The sequence below is a fragment of the Dermochelys coriacea genome, chromosome 19 (genome assembly GCF_009764565.3).
Source record: "Dermochelys coriacea isolate rDerCor1 chromosome 19, rDerCor1.pri.v4, whole genome shotgun sequence".
Classification (NCBI taxonomy): domain Eukaryota; kingdom Metazoa; phylum Chordata; order Testudines; family Dermochelyidae; genus Dermochelys; species Dermochelys coriacea.
The window spans coordinates 9,185,348-9,209,058 of NC_050086.2; the positions used below are offsets into that span (position 1 = coordinate 9,185,348).

General features: G+C 37.5%; 1 protein-coding gene across 5 annotated transcripts in view; it reads left to right on the forward strand.

The window, feature by feature from the left end:
* The window catches only part of MACO1 (macoilin 1), a 53,553-nt gene that overhangs the window by 16,817 nt on the left and 13,025 nt on the right, over window positions 1-23,711 (forward strand). For 4 of the 5 annotated variants that reach the window (XM_043506052.1, XM_043506054.1, XM_043506053.1 and 1 more), the window contains 3 exons: window positions 4,454-4,577; window positions 7,923-8,101; window positions 11,211-11,709. In XM_043506052.1, the coding sequence (XP_043361987.1) occupies window positions 4,454-4,577; window positions 7,923-8,101; window positions 11,211-11,709 (802 nt within the window). Of the gene's footprint in view, window positions 1-1,973; window positions 2,101-4,453; window positions 4,578-7,922; window positions 8,102-11,210; window positions 11,710-23,711 lie in introns of all 5 variants that reach the window. The other variant, XM_038377662.2, reaches the window with a different exon arrangement.

Sequence of the window (23,711 nt, forward strand, 5' to 3'; positions counted from 1 at the left end):
TTGCGAGTATAAATGCATTATAAAGATCGTGAGGCCCTCTGGTACCATGGCAATGGGGGCCATGTAAGTACCAAAAAAAGAAATTGTTGTTATCCTCTTGTCTTTTAAGAAGCTCAGTTTATTCGAAATAGCTTTTAGATCCTGGTAGTAGATTGAAGGTTAGCTTTGTGTTAAAATGATATTTAGACTGAATGTGTGGCTAGTCTTTTGTTTTGTACTTTCTGTGTCTCTGTCTGTCTGTCTCTCCTCCCTGTCCCCACCTGAAAAGTCTCAGGCCTTGTAATTGTGCTGCTACTCCCTCAAGTTGATTCCTTTGTTGTAGGAATCTGGCAGCCCTTTAAAAATTGAAAATAAATAGTGAAATCTAAATTCTTTGTTTAAATAAACTGTGATGTTCCTTACATGTGTAAGGAACATGGTGTTTAAAAATATGGGCTAGGGTTTTACAAGACGCCTTAGGGAGTTAAGTGCCCGGCTCTAATGAATTCCAGTAAAATTTGGGCTCTAACTCCCTGGGAAATCCCAGGCATGGATCCTAACTTGACACTGTCCCTTTAAGTTAAATTGGCTCAAAATCCACGTTTTACTTTACTTGACCTTCCCTAACAGGAAAAGGATAACAATATGTAGGATTTTAATTATTAAAAATAAGTAATAGCCATCCACTAATAACATTAACTCATAGTTGAAAATAAGGGAAATAAGTAAAGTATAATATGTTTTTATGTGAACAAAAGTTATAAAGATTGGTGGGTTTTTTTGTTTTTGTTTTTTTACTGAGGATTATATATTTTAAAAGTAGCTGAAAACTATTCTTTTAATGCAAATTGTTACTCAGCACTGGTTAATCTTTATCTCAAAAACCTTAGGAGTATATTTCACTTTTTAAATGCCCACAGAACCTGTTAAAGGGGCAGTTATGCCCGTGGGAAGAGAATATATTCCTTTAAATTATAATTTGGTATTTATAAATCACTTAATGGCTTTAACATTTTTATTTCCCAAAATGCTAACAACGGTTTTTGCTGGTTCATGTGAGAAACAAAATCTTGCTGGCCTTTCAGTTGTAGTCAAATAAATCAAAAAGAAAAGGAGTACTTGTGGCGCCTTAGAGACTAACAAATTTATTTGAGCATAAGCTTTCGTGAGCTACAGCTCACTTCATCGGATGCATTCCGATGTAGCTCACGAAAGCTTATGCTCAAATAAATTTGTTAGTCTCTAAGGCGCCACAAGTACTCCTTTTCTTTTTGCAAATACAGACTAACACGGCTGCTACTCTGAAACCAGTCAAATAACTGCACACTTCAACTGTAATGAGGCATGAAGTCAAAAGCCAAGTGTCTCCAGCACCTCAGAATAGGAATGATCTCACAATTCTGAGCTCCAGAACCTGGGAAGCATCATACTATATTAGACTAGTGGTCCATCTAGGCCAGTGTCCTATCTAGCAGTGGAAACAAGGAAAGTTTTTTCAGAACTGCTGTCAGTGATTTGGCTTATGTGCTGAAGCATCAGGATTTATATCCTTATATATTTTTATCCCATTAATATAATCTGGATGTTCTCATCCATTTACATACCTAATCCTTTTTTGTAAGTGTGTTATCACAAAATGGCATTGTTGACATCAAGAGGATAATATAGTAATGCCAAGGCCTGTCAACAGTACAGTTGAAGTCCTACCTGCAGCTGTGTTCTCACACACTGATTTTGTTTGAAGACCTGCTGGCAGAGTGGATAGGACGAACACAGTTTTGAGTTGTGTGCTGTTTGTCACATAAATGTATTGGTTAGAACTTTCATGAGCCAATCAGATTGCTCTGTCCCATGTTATAAATAGTAGTAACCTTTTAATGTTGAAATAACCCGGATGTCATGTATGCTGTACTTCATATTTAGCATATAAAGCAGTAGTTTTATCTGGAATATAATTGAACCATTAAGATGCTTTCTTTTTTCCCTTTTCTCAGGCCTTTTCAGTATTTTTTGTTTGTGTAGCATTCACATCAAATATAATATGTCTGCTCTTCATACCAATACAATGGCTATTTTTTGCTGCCAGCACGTATGTATGGGTACAGTATGTCTGGCACACAGGTAGGTCAACATTCTTTTAGTTACAACTTATTAGTTAAATATAAATCTTACCATTGCATTGCAAAATTCAGAAATATAGTTTGTGATTTATTAAAACTTATTTTTTCAGCTAGAGTTGTGCCTTCCGTTTGTTTCACAGATCTGTTTTGTGTCCCTTTTTTATGGGAATGAATTAATTTAGTTTCAAAATAACCTTAACCCAGTGACTTGTTTGTTTGAGATTTCTTTGTATGCACTTTTTTTTGTAAATAGTAAGACACCTTAACTAGTGGCATGAAAAGTGTATCTAGAGGAGTCCCCAGAACAGCAAAAACTAGCTCTGAATGCCTGACCTTGCTGCATAACTGTTTTAACTCAAGAAATTTGGAGCACTAATAAAAAACAAACAAACTGGAGTTTAGTGAAACAATACTAGCACTGTTCTTGCTATTTGGTTTAGAGCTGTTTAACTGAGAGATTAATGATGAAGCAAATGTTGTTTCTTTTCCCCCTCCTTCACTGGTAAAAAGAAAATGCTTACCAGAACATGCTGTGTACCTTTTTATTTAAAAGATTACTTTAGCTAGCATCATGGATATTTGCAGGTTAAAGCACTTATCACAATAACTATTTTTATTGCAAGGACAGTGTTGCTGATGCCAAGCATTTAAAAAAGAGTCAGATCGCAAAAAATCACGATTGGTTTAAAAATCCTCTGAATATTTTAAAAATACATTTTGGGGGGTTTTATTTGGCTTCTAAACCTTTAGGGTGCACTATAAAGTTTTCAAAATTTTCTCTACAACCATGAGGGCTAAAAACTTTTTTTTAATAAAAGTGGAGATTCTCACCTAATCACACAGTACCTCAAAAAGCTGGGGCTTTAAAAAAAACACCAAATAGCACAAGATGTCATAAAATCACAAGAGTTAGCAACACTGCAATGATTATTTCTCAGCCCCCTGCTGGAGGCAGCATCTTGCCAACAATTTTAATCATTTGTAATAATAGCATGTGGGAGCCCAGTGGAAAAAACTGAGAACCAGTTGCTGCCCATTTTTAATAATGTTTTAAACAATCCTAAAATAACTCTAGGATTTAAAAAATATTTAAAATGATTGCCCAAAGTTTTTTTTTATCAAATGATGTCACTTTTCAGGAAGATGATTGCTTATGCCAGTAGACTTGGGAACCCTAAAGCAGTAACTTAAAGGATAGTGTGAGCTTTCCCTATTGAGATCATTTAAAATGTTCCAAGAGTTGCATGGAATTAATTCATAAAACACTTGCGACATCAATAGCAGTTCTGTGGTTAAATACCATGCAGCAGAATAAATCATTAGCATTCTTGCTGGTGATTGCTGAGTCAAACTGTCCATCAAATATTTCTGTATTCAGCATGTCTGGGATAACCCTAAAGTAGTGGCTCTTCCCTGTTGAAATCTAGCTGGAACTCCCTTCCCATTTAGCAGTTGTGGACAGGGAGGATGGTGACAACTCCCTGGAAGTTCATGACCTCCAGGTTGAGAATCCATGCCCTAAAGTTGCATCCATGTAGATGGAAAGCTGTGTAGTAAACTACTACTGGATGATATGGATGGTCAACAAAGAACAAAGCGTATTTAAGGTAACAGATTACAATTTAAATTGGCCTATAGTATAATCACTATATATCAGATTAATAACATTTACAAGTGGCAAATTCTGTTTTCTACTGGCCAAGAAAAGTTATCTCCCTCATTTTGTATGACTCCTAATTGCACTAATGAAAGAGTAAAATGTGAGAGTAGTACAGAAAAAAGTAATCATGTGCTCCCAAATGCCCAGCTAGTCTAAAATGTGTGTCAAGGAGACTGCTGCCTGCATTTGGGGAAGGAGCTTGGTCTATTGGGTAACCAGTGTTCTGCTTACCCACTCATGTCTTCTCAGCTACCAAAATTGCTCACATTTATTATTTTAGCCATACTTACATCAGGTACTAAGATGGGTAAAATGGGTATTCAGTCTAATTTTAATAACCTTGATACGAAGATCATAAACTATAACATGGCCCCAAAGTTCTGCAGTCTTTCTCATTTGGGCTCAGCCATATTGTAGGGGTTTGGGCAAAGGTATCTCATCAGATATGTCTTTCTGTTTTATATTTCTGAGATACCTAACATTTGAATCTAGATGATAAAGCAGAGCTTTAGAGCTAAACTCTTAATTAAAACATCTTTAGTTTTTTGTTTTGCAAGAGCTAGTCTTTATTTAATTCCATATTGACATCTGATTTGACTAACTTCCTTTTATTTGAGTCTTCTAAAAGAATAACTTAAAAGTACTTGCTGTCTTTAATGTATTGCTTATGCTTGCATTCCTCTTTTCTCCGTAGAGAGGGGTGTGTGTTTGCCAACAGTATCGCTGTGGATACTTTTTGTTTATATTGAAGCAGCAATTAGATTTAAAGATCTCAAAAACTTTCATGTAGACCTTTGTCGTCCTTTTGCTGCACACTGGTAAGTGTTCTTTCCCTTCTCTTATTTGTAATGAATTTTTATATAACTGCACAATATTAATAAAACCAGCTAAATGTTACAGCCAAAATTACCATCAAGAGGAAAAAAACTATCAAGCACATTAACGACAGAGATGAAATACAGATGACATAAAAGGCAATAAAAATAGAGAATAAGCAGATGCAGGAAATAAACAGAGGACTGGATTCACACTAGGACTTAAACATCTAACTGCCACTTTAGGAACCTGAATCTCAGAATCAGGTCCCACTGGGATTCACAAAGCCCCTGCTCAGCTGCCACTGAACCGTGTAGGCAGCTAAACTTGCTCAGCACCTAATTTGTTTCAAATGAAAGCTCCCTAGTCGACTGACAATGTTTCTTTCTCTCAGTATGTACACTGCAGCCCCTCTCCAAGCATCAGGATGCCTAAGCCTCAGTGTAGTGCATGAACCAGGGAAAGGTAGGCATTTGGCTGTCTAACTTGTCTATGTGGCCCAATCCAGTAGGTGTGCTCAGGTGAGAGAAGAAAGGGAGGGGAGACGGCACCAGAAGATCCTTCTCTTAGTAGTTAACTTGATGCCATCGTACAAATTCATGGTAAAATTTATCACCATTAGCTATCATTAAATATTTTAGACATAAAGTGAGATGAAACTTTATCCAGGTGCAACAAACACATTTGGAGACAGTTTTTGCTTGTGAGATGGGGAGAATTACAATATTACAAAGAGATTTATACCATTTCTTGAAACTTTTTCATAAACATACTGTTAAGGTTCCTTCCCCACTCTGAACTCTAGAGTACAGATGTGGGGACCTGCATGAAAAACCCCCTAAGCTTATTCTTACCAGCTTAGGTTAAAAACTTCCCCAAGGTACAAACTTTACCTTGCCCTTGAACTGTATGCTGCCACCACCAAGCGTTTTAAACAAAGAACAGGGAAAGAGACGTCTTCCCCGAAAATATCCCCCCAAGCCCTACGCCCCCTTTCCTGGGTGTAGATAAAAATCCTCACCAATTTGTACAGGTGAACACAGACCTAAACCCTTGGATCTTAAGAACAATGAAAAATCAATCAGGTTCTTAAAAGAAGAGTTTTAATTAAAGAAAAGGTAAAAGAATCACCTCTGTAAAATCAGGATGGTAAATACCTTGCAGGGTAATCTGATTCAAAACATAGAGAATCCCTCTAGGCAAAATCTTAAGTTACAAAAAGACCCAAAACCAGGAATATACATTCCATCCAGCACATCTTATTTTACCAGCCATTAAACAAAGGGAAATCTAACGCATTTCTAGCTAGATTAGTTACTAACTTAACAGGAGTTGTAAGGCTGCATTCCTGATCTGTTCCTGGCAAAAGCATCACACAGACAGACAAACCCTTTGTTCTCCCCCCCCCCCCCTTTAGATTTGAAAGTATCTTGTCCCCTCATTGGTCATTTTGGGTCAGGTGCCAGCAAGGTTATTTTAGCTTCTTAACCCTTTACAAGTGAAAGTGTTTTGCTTCTGTCCAGGAGGGATTTTATAATACTGTATACAGAAGGGTGGTTACCCTTCCCTTTATATTTGACACATACAATATACATATTTACAGAAAGAGCATATTGGAAAAATTTGTACAGAAATTTTTAGCTTGATGTGGGCAAAAGTTTGTTGGTGTTACTTTGGTTAATTAATACATTTTTCCCTTTGTGAATATCCTGAAGTATCTTTGTGTACAAATAAGGTATTCAGCTTCTTCCAGGAACAAGGAAGTAAATTTAAATTAAACAAATTAAGGCCCCTTTAATTTAGAATGAGTTTCCACACACAGATTTAATGCAGTTTAATCTACTTTAAATTCACACCTTTAGTTAATTTGGATTAATTTTCCTGAGTGTCCCCATGAAGACAAGCCCTAACTATATATTGTCCACACTCTGCAATAAATTCCAGGGGTGCTGGACAGGGGGCCCATGGTCCCATCACTTTTTGACAGCCATAAGGGCGAGCAACGGGTTAGGGGGCAGAGAGGAGCGAGCTGGGGGCAGGGCCTCGGAGGAAGGGGCAGCATAGGGGTGGGGACCATGATTCAGGTGCTGGTGGCCCCCCCCCCCACACACACACACTCTCTCTCTCTTTTAGGGAGCTTCCACCACTCCTGGATTACAGAAGCTCTTGAGAGGGTTTTTTGCCTTGTAAATTGGATTAAAACATTCCAGCATGTCATCAGAGTTTTAGAACTGTAGCTACAGGTAGCTTTACACAGTATAACAAAAGAAACATTAGCAAAGATAACATCAGTTATTTATGCAAATAATCTTTGCATCTGGCAGTATGTTTGTTTGCAACTCAAATTTATTTACATAGTGTGTCATTACTAAGCAGAAAATAAAAATACTGTATAACGGTTAACAGTTACCTGCTGTAACTGAATTTGTTTCTGATCTAGGACACCTGAAGTATATAAAAAGCTGAGTTCCTAGTGAATGTATGTTTAATCCTAGAAAGTAATCAGTGCCATATCATTGCTGGTAGCTCTATTTCAGGGTCTGTTAAGTACTTATATTGGGATAAAGAAACTGATGGGAAGCCTAAAACAAATATTATAAATCCTCTAAATATAAAAACTTGCATGAATCTAGTTTATCAGCCTTGATCAGCAGAATTATACTTTCTGGAAGCAGAGCTATAGATACGGGCATGCCTCTACACATTCTTCAAGACCTCTTTGGCAGAATATTAGCCTAAATCAATTTAATATGGTTTTATTTGCTAGCAGGCTTCTTTTTTTGCTAGTGGATGAGACTTTTTTCCATTCTCAAATTAAAATAAACACATTTGACATACTCTTATCAAGGGACAGTTTCCCACTGGTTAAGTGTCCTTGTTAGCACAATTAATGGCATGATCTGCTAGCATTCTGTATTGCTCAAATTCCTGTTGGCTAATAACAATATTTAGGTCTTACATGCTTTACCCCAAGGATATGTAAGTAGTAGTATCCCCATTTTACTGATGTGTGCCCTGAAGCATGAAATAATTTGCCAAAGCCCATATATAAAGTAAGTGAAGAGCTAGGTTTAGAAATCTGAAGTTCCTGGCTCATAGCCCCAGGCTCAATTCTATAGACCATGTAGTCTCTTATCTCCTTAAGTGATGTATTTTGCCCAGTCTGACAGTTAAAAGCTGTCTTTGCTTACCAAAATAAATAAGTCGCTACATCTTTAATAATGAATACGAATATGACAAAAGATCTTTTACCACTGTAGACCATGTCTTTTGTAACAGGTGCAATCCAGATATATTTATAGCATGCTGTCCATTTTATTAACTTGGTAATATGGTCTTCTTTCTAGTATTGGCTATCCTGTTGTGACTTTGGGCTTTGGCTTCAAAAGTTATGTCAGCTACAAAATGCGATTAAGAAAACAAAAAGAAGTGCAGAAAGAGAATGAATTTTACATGCAGCTTCTCCAGCAAGCTCTCCCCCCAGAGCAACAAATGCTACAAAGGCAAGAGAGAGAGGCAGAGGAAGGTAGGTTATACTGACTACATAATATTTTGCTGCCACCATCAGTAATTAAAAGAAATACTGTGTGTTGTCAGTTGTTGGCTGCGTGTGTGCGCTCTCTGTATGTTGCACTGGCTCAGCCAGGTAGCTGGTACAGCAGACTTCGATCGAACTTCCCAAGAAGACCACAGATTCAGTTTAGTGGGGAAGGCACTTGGCCAGGATTATTGCCAACAAAGCACAGCATTAGTCCCCTGTGTGTGCTACGGGTATACTTAATACAGGTATGCCTGTGACAGTGGATCAGCTCAGTGAGTGGTGGGACTTCTGTTCCTTCCCCCCCACCCCAAGGCCAGAAAAGGACACTTGTCCTGCTTACTCCTCTTTTATACATTGATACAAACAAGTTATGTATTACCTCTCTGACGTGGTTAGTTACCACTCTATAGCTTGCACCTGCTTGTTCGATCAAAACATCTCCATCCATTACCCTGTCTTCCTAATCTTATCTTTAGGAGGGATCAGTGTGTCCCTGTATCATCTTTGGGGAGTGTGTTTATACCATAACTTTGTATCAGGGTGTTCTGGTATTACCCTTCTGGATCTGCTTACATGAATACATAAAGCCTAGTACCTGTTATGAGTGTCTGTGTTTTTGCAACACCAGCATGTTATTGCCAAGTTTATATACCAGACAGTGAACCTGCAAGCAGGCATTTGTTTTGTAACAGGGCCTGACTTTTGCTCATAGCCTGATTCTTGCTGACTCTGCTTTGTATGAGCAGGGCCTGATTTTAGTTTGGGCCTTAAGCCTTATACCAGGCCCCTCATGTCTAAGGCTCTCTTTCTATTCCATTGTGCATGCTAAAGCAGACCTTCACTAATCCACATGGTTTCTATAATTAACACCAAAAATCCCAGACTCTTCCCACTTCAGATTTAATAACAATATGCTGTAGTGAGTGTATTACTCAGATTTCATTATTTTTATCAGAGACTATAATACAAGTACTAGTACAATATGAAGAGCTATTAATTACAATTGAAGAAAGGTGAAATAAAGTACATTTTGTGACAATTATCCTTACTTTTTTAATTTACTTGTTAATTCCCCAAAGAGAGCGTGGTTTTTTTTTTGTTTTTGTTTTTTTAAACGGGTCTCTCAGACATTAATAAGAACTAGCAAAGTCTTTCTTTGTTTATTGAAAACACTTGCATCATTGCCTTGTAGAGGAAAAAGGGGTCTCAGTTTTAGAAATAGTTAAATAATATTTCTCATCTACCTTGTGTTTTCTGTTCTGATAAATGTAGAAGTTTAAAACTTGGCCTTTCCTCTCTCATTAGCTGGCTTAGAATAACCTTACAATGGCAACAGTTAATTACTTTTTTATTATGTTTTTAAACATAAATGTTCATGACAAAACAGCAGGTGAAATGTACCAAATTCATGATCCATTTTGGTCAATTTCTTGGACATAGGATTTTAAAAATCATAAATTTTTATGATTTCAGCTATTTAAATCTGAAATTTCACTTTGTTGTAATTGTAAAGGTCTTGACCCAAAAAGAAGTTGTGGAGAGGTCGGAAGGTTATTGTAGGGGGGGTTGCAGTACCTCTACCCTTACTTCTGCACTGCTGCTGACGGTGGTGCTGCCTTCAGAGCTGGAGAGTGACAGCTGCTGGCCGGGATCCCAGCTCTGAAGGCAAAGCTGCTGCCAGCAGCAGCGCAGAAGCAAGGATGACATGGTATGGTATTGCCACCCTTAATTCTGCACTGCTGCTGGCGGGGCGCTGCCTTCAGAGGTGGGAGCACTCTCCAGCCACCCAGCTCTGAAGGCAGTGCAGAAGTAAGGTGTGGCAATATTGTGACCCCCCCCAAATATATCCTTGCAACCCCTCTGCAATTCCTTTTTGGATCAGAACCCCCAGTTTTAAGAAACACTGGTGTCCCCCGTAAATCTGTATAGTATAGTGTAAAAGTACACAAAAGGTCAGATTTCACGGTCCATGATGCGCTTTTCTAAGCCGTGAATTTGGTAGGGCCTTAACCTTTACTAAAAATAGTGTGAAACTAATTTTACAAAATGGAAAAACCAATTTTATAACGCATCTTTTTTAGAAAAGCCTCCATAGGAAGTTTCACTTTTTTGTTTTGTGTTTTGTATATTGGTCTAGAAGCTTCATGTACAAAAGGTGTATTACATTAGTGAGTGTCCATTGCCTGACTCTGATGGTATTGGGTATGAAGCAGAACAGAGTTTCTAACCACCAGAAATAACTATCATACTGAAATACACTTCCTGGGCTGTCTAACTGCTGTAATAAAATGGAGATCAATTAGACCAGTAAACTTACTGGGAATGTTAGACTTGGATATGAACATTCATCTTAAACCTCTGGAGATCTGTAGACATTTCATATTCTTAATTAAGATATGTTGGTAAAATCCTCCTTTTCTCCAGATAAATTTAAAATCTTGTCCTCTTTTTAAAAATACAAGTCTATGAACTTTCAGACTCCTGTCTGACTTTTTTTACCTGGCATCATTAATAGTAACAAGTAAAATTGCCGGGGGTGGGGAGGCAGGAATCTTTCTGCTTTTGACAGCACTTTGTGTGTAGTCAGTTTCACAGTTTCCCCTGTTGAGGTCTTTCACACAGTAAAAAAGGAGAGAAATACTTTAAAAATTTTGTAAAACCACACAAAATGGCAGGGGTTGGAGGGGACTTGAGGCAGAAGAATTAAAAGTAGTTTTAGATAGCACAGGTCTTTTAAAATTGATTAGATTTTAAGTTAATTCTCTCTAAATTTTCATCAATTTAGTAGCAACTTTTGTAATTTGGTCAGTTAGTAGTATTTCCGCTTTACCATTTAGAGTAAGTATTTACAACTGAACTTGTTCATATAGAATTGTCTGTACCCAAAAATTAATGAGTTTGTTAAAATTAGTTTTTTAAATATCTAAGTGTATTTGATATGTTTTTTTCCTAAATATAATCTTGGTGTTGGTTGTCACTAAAAAGGATTGCCATTTACTTAATGATTGATTGATTTGATTTAAAAAATAGATACACAGTTTATTAAAGCCACAGAACAGATTGATTTAATCATCTCGGTTTCTTGCTATTGCAGCAGCCAAAGGATTATCTGATATGGATTCCTCAGTACTTTTGCAACACAATGGAGGCATTCCAGCCAATAAAAAATTATCCACAACATTGCCAGAGCTAGAATATAGAGAAAAGGGGAAAGAAAAGGACAAGGATGCCAAGAAACACAACCTTGGAATAAATAACAATATTTTACAACCAGTAGACTCTAAAATACATGAAATTGAATATATGGAAAACCATATCAATAGTAAAAGATTAAATAATGATCTTGTTGGAAGTACAGAAAATCTCTTAAAAGAGGACTCATGCACTGCCTCATCCAAAAATTACAAAAATGCCAGTGGAGTTGTAAACTCCTCACCTCGCAGTCACAGTGCAACTAATGGGAGCATCCCTTCCTCATCTACTAAAAATGAGAAAAAACAGAAATGCGCTAGCAAGAGCCCAAGCACACACAAGGACTTAATGGAAAACTGTATTCCTAATAACCAGCTAAGCAAACCAGATGCACTGGTAAGGTAAGTTTGATATGTTCATTGCCTAACAACCTCTTTCTCTCATCATGCTTCTTTTTCAGTAGATTAGAAATCCTTTTTTAGGAAACCATTAACAAATCAATTTATGGCTTTGATAGAAAGGCTGCATGGCGTAGTGATTAGACAAATGGACTGGGAGGTGGGTATCTTGTTTCTGTTGCTAACTCTGCTATTGGTTTCCTGTGCGAGCGTAAGCAAATCACTTCACTGTGCCATGCCTCAGTTTATCCATCTGTAAAATGGGTATACTCACCTACCTCACAGGGTTGTTGTGAGGCATAATAAAGTGTTTTACCAATCCTTTGATTAAAGGCACTATAGAAGTACAAAGTCACATTACACATTTATTGAACACTTTTAATCAAGTTCTGCCCCATATGTCTTTTACTTCTTCAGTGCAGAAAGGGTGGCATGGTACTTGAAAGTCTAATGTTGGAAATGCTTGCTTTAAAAAAAATAAAATAAAAAATCTTCAGTTCACAGGTCTGAATGCAAGTCATGAGCTGCTACATTATCAAAGGAATATATTTACACTCCACCTGCAAGTCTGTTTTACCTTGCTGGTCTGGATATAGTACACAGAAATTTAATTTCACTGTCTTATGGACTATAATGATTTGAAAAGTCACATGTCCTTATGGTTGCTAATCTGAGAGTTAAATAAAGATGGAAAGTTGTTGGGTACTTACAGTGCTGTTAGTTGGGATAGAAATGGGAAGTTGGTGGTGGTATTTTCTACTGGAGTACCTCTGTGTGCCTTTCAAGAATGTGCATGGTAAATGGCATAATGCTGTCTTTGATCAAAGATTCTATTTTACTAAACAGTGATACAAGCTAATAACAGAACTGAAGTTGTATTTTGCCTGTGTGTGTTTTCACTAATGTTTCCTGTTTCCACTCCCTGACCAGCAGTTTGGGGAAATAACTAAGTCTCACCATACTGCAGGGGTTCTCCAACTTTCATAGCATGAAGTATATTTTAATATGGTAATTGTCTCATGGATAGTCTGTTCATTTGTGTTTCTTACCTCCGATTTGCAGTCAAATAACATCTCTCTGGCAGGTGTCAACATGGAAAAGTAATATTAGGAGAGCATTTTAATGTATTTTTAGTTTTTAATGCTATTTAACAGTTGAAACAAGGAAAGACCACAAGTGCCTTGCGAACCACTGGTAATCCATGGAGAGCAGTTCAGGAATCGCTGCTGTAAAATATAATGGAAAAAGTGAATGTTAAAAAATGTGAACTGCTACAGTTGGGTCCCATTGCTACACACACTGCCTATTTGATGTCAACCATAGCTGAGTCGTGTTGTTGCTATATTTGCAGACATATCAATTACTTCTGTTGCACTGTTTATCAGAACACTTCTAGGGAAAAAAACAGTAAGAGGGCCATGTTTGCTGTTGATCTGTAAAAAGTGATATCCTGCCATTGAACAACAAAGATCTTCTTCCCCTAAAAAAAAAAAAAAAAGACCAAAACCTAACACCTGCTGCAAGCTCTTTACATATTATGTGTAAGCACTGAGGCCTAGAATAACCGTCAGTTATAATTAAACCAAAACAAGCAGAGAGCATCAAATTTGGTATCAGTATTAGGCAAAAGCGTAGTAAGTGACTCCTCTTCAAACACTGAATGCTCTGTGGTAAAGGATTAGTACCAGAAGACCCTCTCTGTGTAGCTTCTGTGGGAAATCCATCTAAATATCTTATTGTTGCTGCCTTGTTAGCAAATAGAAAATCAAAGTTCTTTGTGCGAGCTCTGTGTGCTACTGCAGATCCATTTTAAGGAAAGAAAACAGCATGTAATTGGGATGGAACAGGGATAGAACCTGTTAGAATAAGTCTGTAGCACCTTCTCCCTTGCCTCTTTCTTCCTCCCCCCACCCCATCTCACTATTAGCATCTCCTTTTTCTTTTCTATAGTGTTGCATGCTCATTGGTCTAACTTCAGCAAGTCCTTGTTGGGTAATGTAATTGGCAAGTCAGGCTCACAGTTTCCCTGCAGGAACCTTTAGGTAATTGGAATTTTGACTCTAGTTTGTCTCTGAAGATTCACAGTATGTGGATACAATTTCTTCTATGAAAATACCCTTTTCACTTCTGATAATGATTATATCCACTAATTGGCATACCTTCTGCCGATTCATATGGCTTCTTCTCATTTCTCTACTTGAAATATTCAGATCAATTCTCACTTATAGTATCTGCAGAATAACTGCATGAATTAGCTAGCTTCTAGCTTGCTTAAACTTGGAAACCAAATTCAGCCCTGTGTTAATGGGATGCAGATGGCAATGCCATCAGTAGAAGTTGTGCTTATATAGTCCAGACAAAGATCAGATAACTCTTCTGCTTGCTGAGGAAAAGAAGAGAGCTGGTCAGTGTCCCTAATGTCACAATTAGAGCTGAGTGAATAATCTTTTTTATCTTTTTGTTTCCGGGTGGGGGAGGGGGAAACTGAAAAAAATTTGCTAGGGTCAAATGAAACATTTCAAATGTTGATTTGAACTCTGTTGAAACATTTCACTTTGACGCTTCTGAAATTGTTGTTTGCTGGGAGAGAGAGGTTGGCAAAAATTCAACCCAAATTTGAAATAATTTCAGTGCCACAAAAATGCCTTTTTTTTTTTCTTGGCAAATTTATTATTTGCTGAAAAAATGTTGCCCGGCTCTAGTCACAATTCCACTATTTACCAATGAACTGATCATAGGGACCAAGAAGAGAGAAGAGCGGTACCAATTCTCCACGTTATAGTATGGCCTGCCAGCCTGTGTATGAAAATATTTTATTCTGTATGTGTCCATGAGGCACCAGATTTAAGATGCAAAATATTTTAATGTGTTTAAATATATGTTGAGATTCTTAGATACTGGGCCACAAATGTTAGTTTGCATCAAGTTGTCATTGTGATTACACTGAGATTTTAAAATACTAATTTCCTGTTTGCTGCTGCTTGATATTATTTATTACCAATGTAAATAACTGAAACAATGCATCAGTTATTGCTTCTGTTTACACTATCAGTGTAACTCCTAGTTTACATTGGGTTTCTGACTAATGTGTCTTTAGATACATACAAAAAAAAATTTGCTTCGAAAAAATTTTCCATGTGGAGGCATAGTTTAATTTAAATTAAACTCAAGCTGTTTATTTTCACTTGTCACTGCCCTTGTTCCTATATTGTAAAGCATTTATTCATTGTTTTCTCCACTTTAAGTGGCATTAATTACTGAACTTCTAACTTGTGTGGTTAAATTGTGACTCTAGTCTAAAAAGCAACCATAAAAAATGCAGTGTTAGGTTCCATGTTTGTCTCAGTGACTGCTGATCAATCTGTTCTGTTTTCAAATAAAAAGATGCTTTTCATAACATTCAAACTCACTCTAGGATCTCCAAGCCAAGTTGTGTTCTTTTTTGTTCACAAGTATGGCCCTAAACTAACTGATCCGTATTAGATAAAGTTCCCCTTATGGTGGCTATTGAAACAAGATTATTGCTGGTTCTTCAGATACAATAAATATGAATCCCTAAAATGCCATTTTTAGATTTACTTTTCAGAGTAAAACCACATGCTCTATAATATTTTCTCTAAGTTGATATTGCATGGTATGCTATAATATTTAAAAGGGCAATATCAAGTAATTTTTTTTTAGTAGCTTAATTTTTTTATGCATATTGTTACCCCTCTCTGAAGGCAGGACATTTTTTTCATTCTGTGGTGTCCTAAATTTAATAAAAAGAAGGGAAAGCAGTTAATAAATTTGGAAGATTTTATCTAGTTAAAATGTTTGTTTCATGTCAACATTTGACCTACTTAAAGTGTCACATTAAGAGAAGTGAAACTCTCCTTGTTTATGTGAAGACAGTTTGCCCTAACTTCTCTGGAAACTGACAAAAAAATAACTAATTTGTTAACACTTCAGTTCTTGTTCCCACTGATTTCAAATAGTTCACTTTAGTACATAAGCAAACCAAAGCTCAAATATGATATTGAAATGTAGAACCTAATCACCATCTTTCAAAAATGGGGGTTGTATTTTATCCTTATAAAGAAGGTTTTCAGTTTTAATTTATGTATGTGAAACTTATTGTATGAAACTACAGAGATGGTCTTCACTGTTAACTATTTTAGTACTTGTACTTTTCTGGATAAGGAGTTATAGTTCCCTTTTCTTAAAAATGTGTCATTAGGTGTTGCAATTAACATTTCTTTGGCTAATGAAAGGGAATGGTTGTGGTTCAGCTAGATACAGCAGATGGATTCTGGGGGTTTAATCCTGGCAGTGGCATTTGTCAGCTCTGCGACACTGACCTCTCTCTGCCTCCATCAATAAAATGGAGATATTCCCAACCTCTTGTGGATGTTGAGACCTGTTTTTTATGTTTGTAAAAGCACTTGAGATCTTTGTATTTCTGTAGCAACTTTCATCCAAACTGTTCATTTTACATCGTTATATTAATCAGGCCAATGGAGAGATAGAATCTGGTACCTCTTTACACATCATAGACTCAGATCATTTCCTAATGGCTACTAGAGCAAGTTAGTTTAGCATCCTGTATCCTCTCACTATCCATTCTAGGGGACAGGCAGATTTTCCCTCCATTTTATGGATTTGGACTGTGTTACAAGTACAAATCATTATCATTGCTAAAGCTTTCATTCTTCTGTAGTGCAAAAAGTACCAGAAAAGCTGGGGTTTGCCACAGCAAGATGCCTCTTTGTAATGATCACAACTTGCTGCTGGCTATTTGCCTGCAAAAAGAGAGGCTCTAAAAGCGCAGCTTGACAAAAGTGTTGACATCCACTGAAGTGCTATCTCCTGGCTTATGAAGTATTGAACCCAGAGAAGCAGCTTACTCTTGCATTAGTTATCCTTGTGGATATCTTTGAATTCTTCAGGTAATTGGGCTACATTTGTACATAGGGGAATATTTGTGGAGCAGGGGATGGCTCATGCCCTTTCTTCCTCCCTGCTCTCACAAGACTTGGGGTCTACCCTCGGAGCAAAACTTGAAGGTGTTAAGGTAAATATATTTTCCTGTATTTTAGCTCTAGATTTTTTTTCCATTTTCTATAGCACACTAATGTCCCCAGAGCTTCTGAGCCTATTTTTTCTACACTGCTGTCTGTCTGAAGTAGCTTTAACGTACCCCAAAGGCTTTTATCCCATCAGTTGCAGTAGGGGACATCCTCAAAGCCTACTGAGGTATAATAGGTCTAAGGCAGGCAAGAAAAATAAACCGGTTCAGGAGCTCTGGGAACATACATCGGAAATCAGGGAATGGAAGGAGGTAATTAGATCTGGAATAAAGTGAAGAGTTTATAGCTGGGAGTAGAGTTGGGGTCAACATAAAGAAGGGGGTCCGAGTGTTAGGTAGCAGCATTTGTGGAGCCAGGTGCTGGCTGACATGCAAGCTGTTTACAGCTGTGTCACCCTTTCCTTTCAACTCCCATATGTTCAAATGTTGTCGCCAGAGGGATGGTCTGGATCCTGTGATTGGCCTAAAACTGTGTTTATCCACCTAACATTGCCTTCTTGCCTTTTCTGTTTTTCAAGTTACTGCAATATTCACAGTTTCTCCCCCCAAAATGGGATTTGACCCACTTGGGTCCTGTAGTCTTTTTATATTTGGGAGTGGACTGTCCTAACATGTAAATTAAAATAAGTCAAAAACATCTAACAATGCCATAGGTCCACAGTTCTCAAACTTCATTGCACCGTCACCCCCTTCTGACAACAAAATTTATAACACAACCCTAGTAGGGGGGATTGAAGACTGAGCCCCACTGCCCCGGGCGGGGGCCAAAGCTGAAGCCCAAGGGCTTCTGCCCTGGGCAGGGGCACGGAACCTTAGCCCTGGGTGGTGGGACTCGGGTTTCGGCTTCAGTCCCGGGAGCTTGGGCTTCAGATTTGCTGGGGCCCAAGGCCAACACCAGCCTTGGCGACCGCATTAAAATGGGGTCCTGGCCCACTTTTGGGTCCAGACCCACAATTTGAGAACCCCTGCCATAGGTAAAGGAAGAAGGCTATCATTGCCTCTTGCTCTTTTTTTTTTTTAATGACCTTCTTTTCTCAGTTGTGACAAATCCTGAAGAAGATTCCATTGCAGACTAGGAACCTGAATTTAACAAATAGATTTACAAAAAGACTTTAGATTTTGTAGGTTTGGGGAAAAGATGGGTTCAGTGCTAGTGGGATGGTCTGTGTTAGATCAGAAATAGAATTCTTCCACATTTTGAGAAGACAAATGTGGGAATTGGAGACAGCTGAGAGAGTTCATACAGAGGCAGGAAAGAGTAGGGGTGGGAGGGAGTAGGTAGATGGGAAGGCATGAGGGACCTTCTTTCCACATCTTCTTACATTAAATACAAAGTTTAGTGCTGAAGTGTTGTCATTCTTGCCTGACATTTTGAATACTTGATCATTTGCACTTACTCCGGATTTGTCAGTCTCAGAGAGTTAGGCAGGAAATAAGCCATAATGAAGTTTAAGATTTTCTGATATTTCTCCCAGGTACAATATTTGTACTTTTGGGGGGGGCGGGGGGAGGGGGTTGGTTAGCATGTACCACTTGGAAAGGCAGACGAATCCTAGTAGACTGTTCCACATCAAGAAACCTGACAGATTCTTTCAACCTTTTGGATAACATATAACACAGTTAAAAAATCTGTTTGTATCTGTTCATAAATATTACATTCAAATATTTAATTAAACAATCCATTGAACAGTCCAAAGGTGGTTTGGTAACAAATTTCAGTTTTGGGTTACATGTTATGCATAATACCTTAGCCTAGCTGAGGTGTTTTGTTGTTTGTTTTTTTTTAATCAGAGGTATTCCTAGGATCCTTTTATATAACTTCCTTGACACTCCTTCTGCCAAACCATGGATTATTCAAAAGCAGCACAACCTTTTGAATTGCTGACCACTTAGAGCAATTCTGACTCTACCTTTTGTTCTAAACAGAACGAAGGTTTCTGTCTGTAACTATTTGGTATATAGAAAATGCTCAAAGAAACCACTTATGGCAGCATGTTACTTGTAGTGGGGAAACTTCAACTTAGTGTAATCACATTGGTGGTTTTAAAGTGATAGCATTACTGCAGGGAATATTTATGACAGCAGGCTAGGCAAGAAAAGGAACATAATAAGTCTCATAATACTAGGTAGAAGAGCATTTCAGAAAAAGAAAAGGAGGACTTGTGGCACCTTAGAGACTAACAAATTTATTTGAGCATAAGCTTTCGAGAGCTACAGCTCATCCGATGAAGTGAGCTGTAGCTCATGAAAGCTTATGCTCAAATAAATTTGTTAGTCTCTAAGGTGCCACAAGTCCTCCTTTTCTTTTTGCAAATACAGACTAACACGGCTGCTACTCTGAAACCGAGCATTTCAGAGTTTGTCATTGAGTCTTTTTTTTTTTTTTTTTTTTTTTTTTAGGACTTACATAGTTTTAATGAGTGTAAGATGCCCAGGTGCTTGGAGATTTTTGATAATCTGTAAAGTGAGTAAATAAACTAAGCAACAAGGAATTTTATGCATTAAATGGGTGTACATATCCAGGAGCCTTTGTCTGAAACAGAGTTATTTTTTCAGATCATCCTCTGTTATTTGAAATAAGTATGGAAAGAGATCCAATCTTGGGGTGATGAACTAATGAACTGTTTTAGTACCTGGGATCAAGAAATTGTATCTTGCAGGATCAGGCCTCAGACAAGGAACCCAGAGTGGTAACCAATCTGCAATTAAGCCCTTATTTTAAAAGTAACTATGTTTCAAGATGATTTGCTGCTTGTACAGCAACAAAAGGAATTGTGCTCTATAAGTCATTTTTTTTTCCTTGTTGGTTTACTGGGAAAACACAGTAGGAAAAAAAAGTGCGGGGGACCTAAGCAGACACTAGTGTAGTAGAAAAAATAATAATGCCTTATTGGGTCATTCATCCTTGTAACAATAGTACAAAGTACTTTGGGGAATAGAGACAGAGCACAAGCCACACTTCTAACAGCAAAAATACCTCTCTGCTATTGCCCTGGTTTTCCTTGATAATGTGTTTTGTTTTGGGGATGGGGTAGCGGAGAGAGAATTTTAAAAATCTTGTATTCCCCTGAAAATGATTTATTCCCCCTGTACATAGGGAAGACCTTTATATACTGGCTCTCTACATGAGAAAATGTCTAAGCTAGAAACGTTTGCTTGATTAGTCTTTGTAAGATGGATGGGCCCTCAGTTGATGCAGGGAAAACAAGAAATGGGGTGGGGGGGTTTGAAATGAAACAGTTTTTCTTTTGTGCTGATGTTGGGTTTAATATTTCAGGAAATGTGGTATCCAGGTTTCTTAGTATGGTGGTTTTCTCACATTGTGACAAGATATTAACTTTCCATTATAATGAGATTTTTAATTGTACTTTTTAGATGCTATTGTGACTGCTATAGCAAGTTTTTATTTTCTCTGTAAATTGCATTAATAGTGCTTAAACCTAGAGCTGAGGTTATAATAAAATACAGTATAATGAAAGGGGATAGTTGTAATCTGTTTTTTAAAATGTTGCCCAGATTATTTTTTTAAATAGTTTTTCAATCAATTCTTTTGTAATAGATGCATTCCCCTGGGATTTTATCAGCCATTGACTTTAAAGAAGCTTGCGTTCCTCTTTGTACTGTTTTTTTTGTTCTAACCATTCCAGGTTCCTGCACTACTGATTATCTACCATCTTTCAAGTCTGTGGCCATGACCTTTGGATGCTTTGGTCATAGTAATGTTTTCAGTATTGATAATTCTGTTTCATGAATGAATACTCTCCGTAACTTTCTGGAATTCCGAATTTGTGCTCTCTGGTTTCCATTACATGGCAATCCATTACATTAAAAACACATAATGATGAAGTTTTACAGAAGCATTTTAAGTCTCTCGGTTAGTGCAGGAACTGAGAGTTAAGACTCTAGATCCTGTTCTTGACAATACCATAGGCTCAATGTGCTATGTCTGGCAAGTCATTGAACCCTTTGTGCTTCAACTTTCCAACTGTAAAATGGGTTTAATAATCTAATGGGCTTACATGGAATTTACAGGACTTAGGTGTTAAAATGTTTGAATGTCAGATGGTGGGCACTCAAGACAATATAAAAATATTTTAATTTGAGTCCATGAGAGTGGGGGGTGTCAGTCATCTAATCTATTTATTTGGGCACCCTTCTGGTGAAAGATTTAATCCTATCCACTGACACATCACTGATGGTTTGAGTGTTCTTATGGAAAGGTTTCATGGTCAAAAGTTCTTGGCTCCTTCAGATTCTCAGTGGCTTAATAGTAAGGTTTCCGAGTAGGCTGGGTTTTGTGATTGCTGAGAGAGGAAACAATTTTGCAGAGTAAGAAACTCAATGTTATAGGTATAGTGAATCCAAGCAGCACCATCAGCTTTTAAACACTAATATTCTGCTGGAACATAGTTCATTGGACTATGTTTCACCTCAGTAGGCCTTACAGACCTTTCTTAGGCAATAGGGACTCCCAGAGTAGGATCAAAATTTTGTTTCTCTGAAGCTTAAGCTCACCAGCTTGTTGGCTGGTAATGAATAACTTAATGAAGCCAGACTTGTGTCAGATCTCAAGAAGAATTACCCCAAGCCCTTTAAGCTCCTTTAGGATAAAAGGAACTATGTTTGAGGCTTTGGAGCCCACTTGTAAACTTAACTGCCAAGTCCCTGGCTCCAAAAAGCTTATGCTACAAACACCCTCCGCATGAAACACAAAGTAGAGATGAGAGCTTTATGGGTATGTCCTTGTGTCCAGTTTGAAGTGAGAGCTTGACTCGGGTATGTAAAGTTGGAACTCTGGTTCATACTCTCAATTTAAAAAAAATAATTCCCATGAGAGTCCATGAATGTGGTTCCATCTGTGGATGGACACTCCAGCCTCCTTCAACAATAGGTTCCAGTTAACAGCTTTAGATATTAATGGTCATGGGGCTTGAAAAACTGATACACTCACCATCTCCTGAGCAGGAAGTCCTCAGATCTGTTTACATTCCTTCCTTTCCTTCTTTTTGGCCCACTTTGTGTATGTTCTATACTGGTCTTGCAGCCTACTGCTTTCTTTTCAGCTCTATTTGGACCCAGCCCTGCAAGCTCTCCAAATGTGGAACTCCCATTGCAGCCAGGTGGCTTTCCATATACAGACAGCCTTAGGAATTGGGCCTAATGTCAATACTTCTGTTGCTGTAAAACTACTTGTACTGTGACCTCTTGTTCATTCACACTTAACCAGACCAGTCCTATCTACCTGGGAATCAAGGTTAAAGACACACTCCTTGGGTATTTGGAACAGATGATGGATGAAGTATCCCCCCCCCCCCCCCAAAAAAAAAAGCATACAAAAACCAAGAAATCCACAGTTAAGGAGGCATTCCAGATTTAAGATGTGGTCTGAGCACCAAACAGGAAGTTAAAAACTCCCAAGTTCTAATCCCAGTTGTGACATTGATTCCATTTGTGTCATTGGATAAGTCAGTTAACCTTTCACAACAAAGCTATCTGTAAAATGGTGTGTATTAAGCTTCACCTTACGAGGGCATTGTGAACCTTAATGTTAGCACTTTAATTATTTATTCAAAGCACTATATCCTCCGTTCTTGGGGAGAATTGGTATACCCTATTACTAGCCCAAGAGGTGTTAAAGATGGGATTTCAGTATTTGCTATGAATTTCTCAATTTTTATACAGTTGTGGTTAAGATGAACTCTTAATGTTCTGGTATAGTGAACAAATTTGCTTACAAATGTATACAAAGTAAAGAGTGAGATTCTTTCAGGGTTCTTCATTGCTGCTTTTAGAGGCTGGTGTATTGCATACCATTCTGTTCGTCTAATAACTTCAAACCAGTAAAAGAGGAAGGTAGCTGATCAGAAATTTTACTGTATTTTTTTCTGCTCAAATAATTCTTCAATCATTAAGGTTTTTTCCAAATGGGATTTACCACATTTACCCAACCATTAATTTGTCTGCATCATTCATTTCACATCTTCTGTTAAAGATTCTGAATATACTGTATTTAGATATCTAGTTTAGTATAGGCATCAAAACATCAGCTGAGAAAATAGGATGGAAGTCTTGAAATGTCTTTTCACTTCTAATTTACTCTTTTCATTGGTTAAAACTAACTTGTTTGTATTTTGTAGTTTAACAAATTACGGGAGAGTGACCGAAGGGACTTCATAATACGGTTTTATCAAGTAATCCGTGCAGCACATTTATTTTTGGATGATTTCACCTTCTAAGCAACTATAGTAAACACAGTAAAACTTAATACAACTCAGTCAAGGTATTCTCAATGCATATGGTTTTAGGAAACGAACAGGAATGACATAATGTCTCTAAAGTTACTATATTTGTAATAGTGGTACCTTAGAGACTAACAAATTTATTTGAGCATAAGCTTTCGTGAGCTACAGCTCACTTCATCGGATGGGTTTGTTAGTCTCTAAGGTGCCACAAGTCCTCCTTTTCTTTTTGCAGATGCAGACTAACACGGCTGCTACTCTGAAACCTGTCATGTTTGGAATGGCTATTTGGGGTCCTTGTTCAGGATTTATGTGCTCTATTTTCACTTTCTCTCTCCTTGGATATTTACAAAAAGAATTGTCTACTTATTACAAACTCCTAAAAGAGGAGACAGTACAGTCTATCTTGTTGGAACAAGTTAGGCAGTGGAGTTTCATTTATGGAAAAAATCTTTCTGAAAATACTTATATGCAGATTAAAGCAGTCCCTGACCAAGTATTGTTTTCATGATTATTGCTTGCTTTGGAGAGCTGTAATGGAATTACTTTGGATACTTATCAATGTAAAGTCTGTGAATTTGATTCATTATATACTCAGTCTTTTCCCATACCTTACTCCATCAACCACTGTTCAGGTTAAAATAAAACTGTTGGTATACAATAGGCTATTAATCTCTATTGTCTTCTGCTTGTCACAT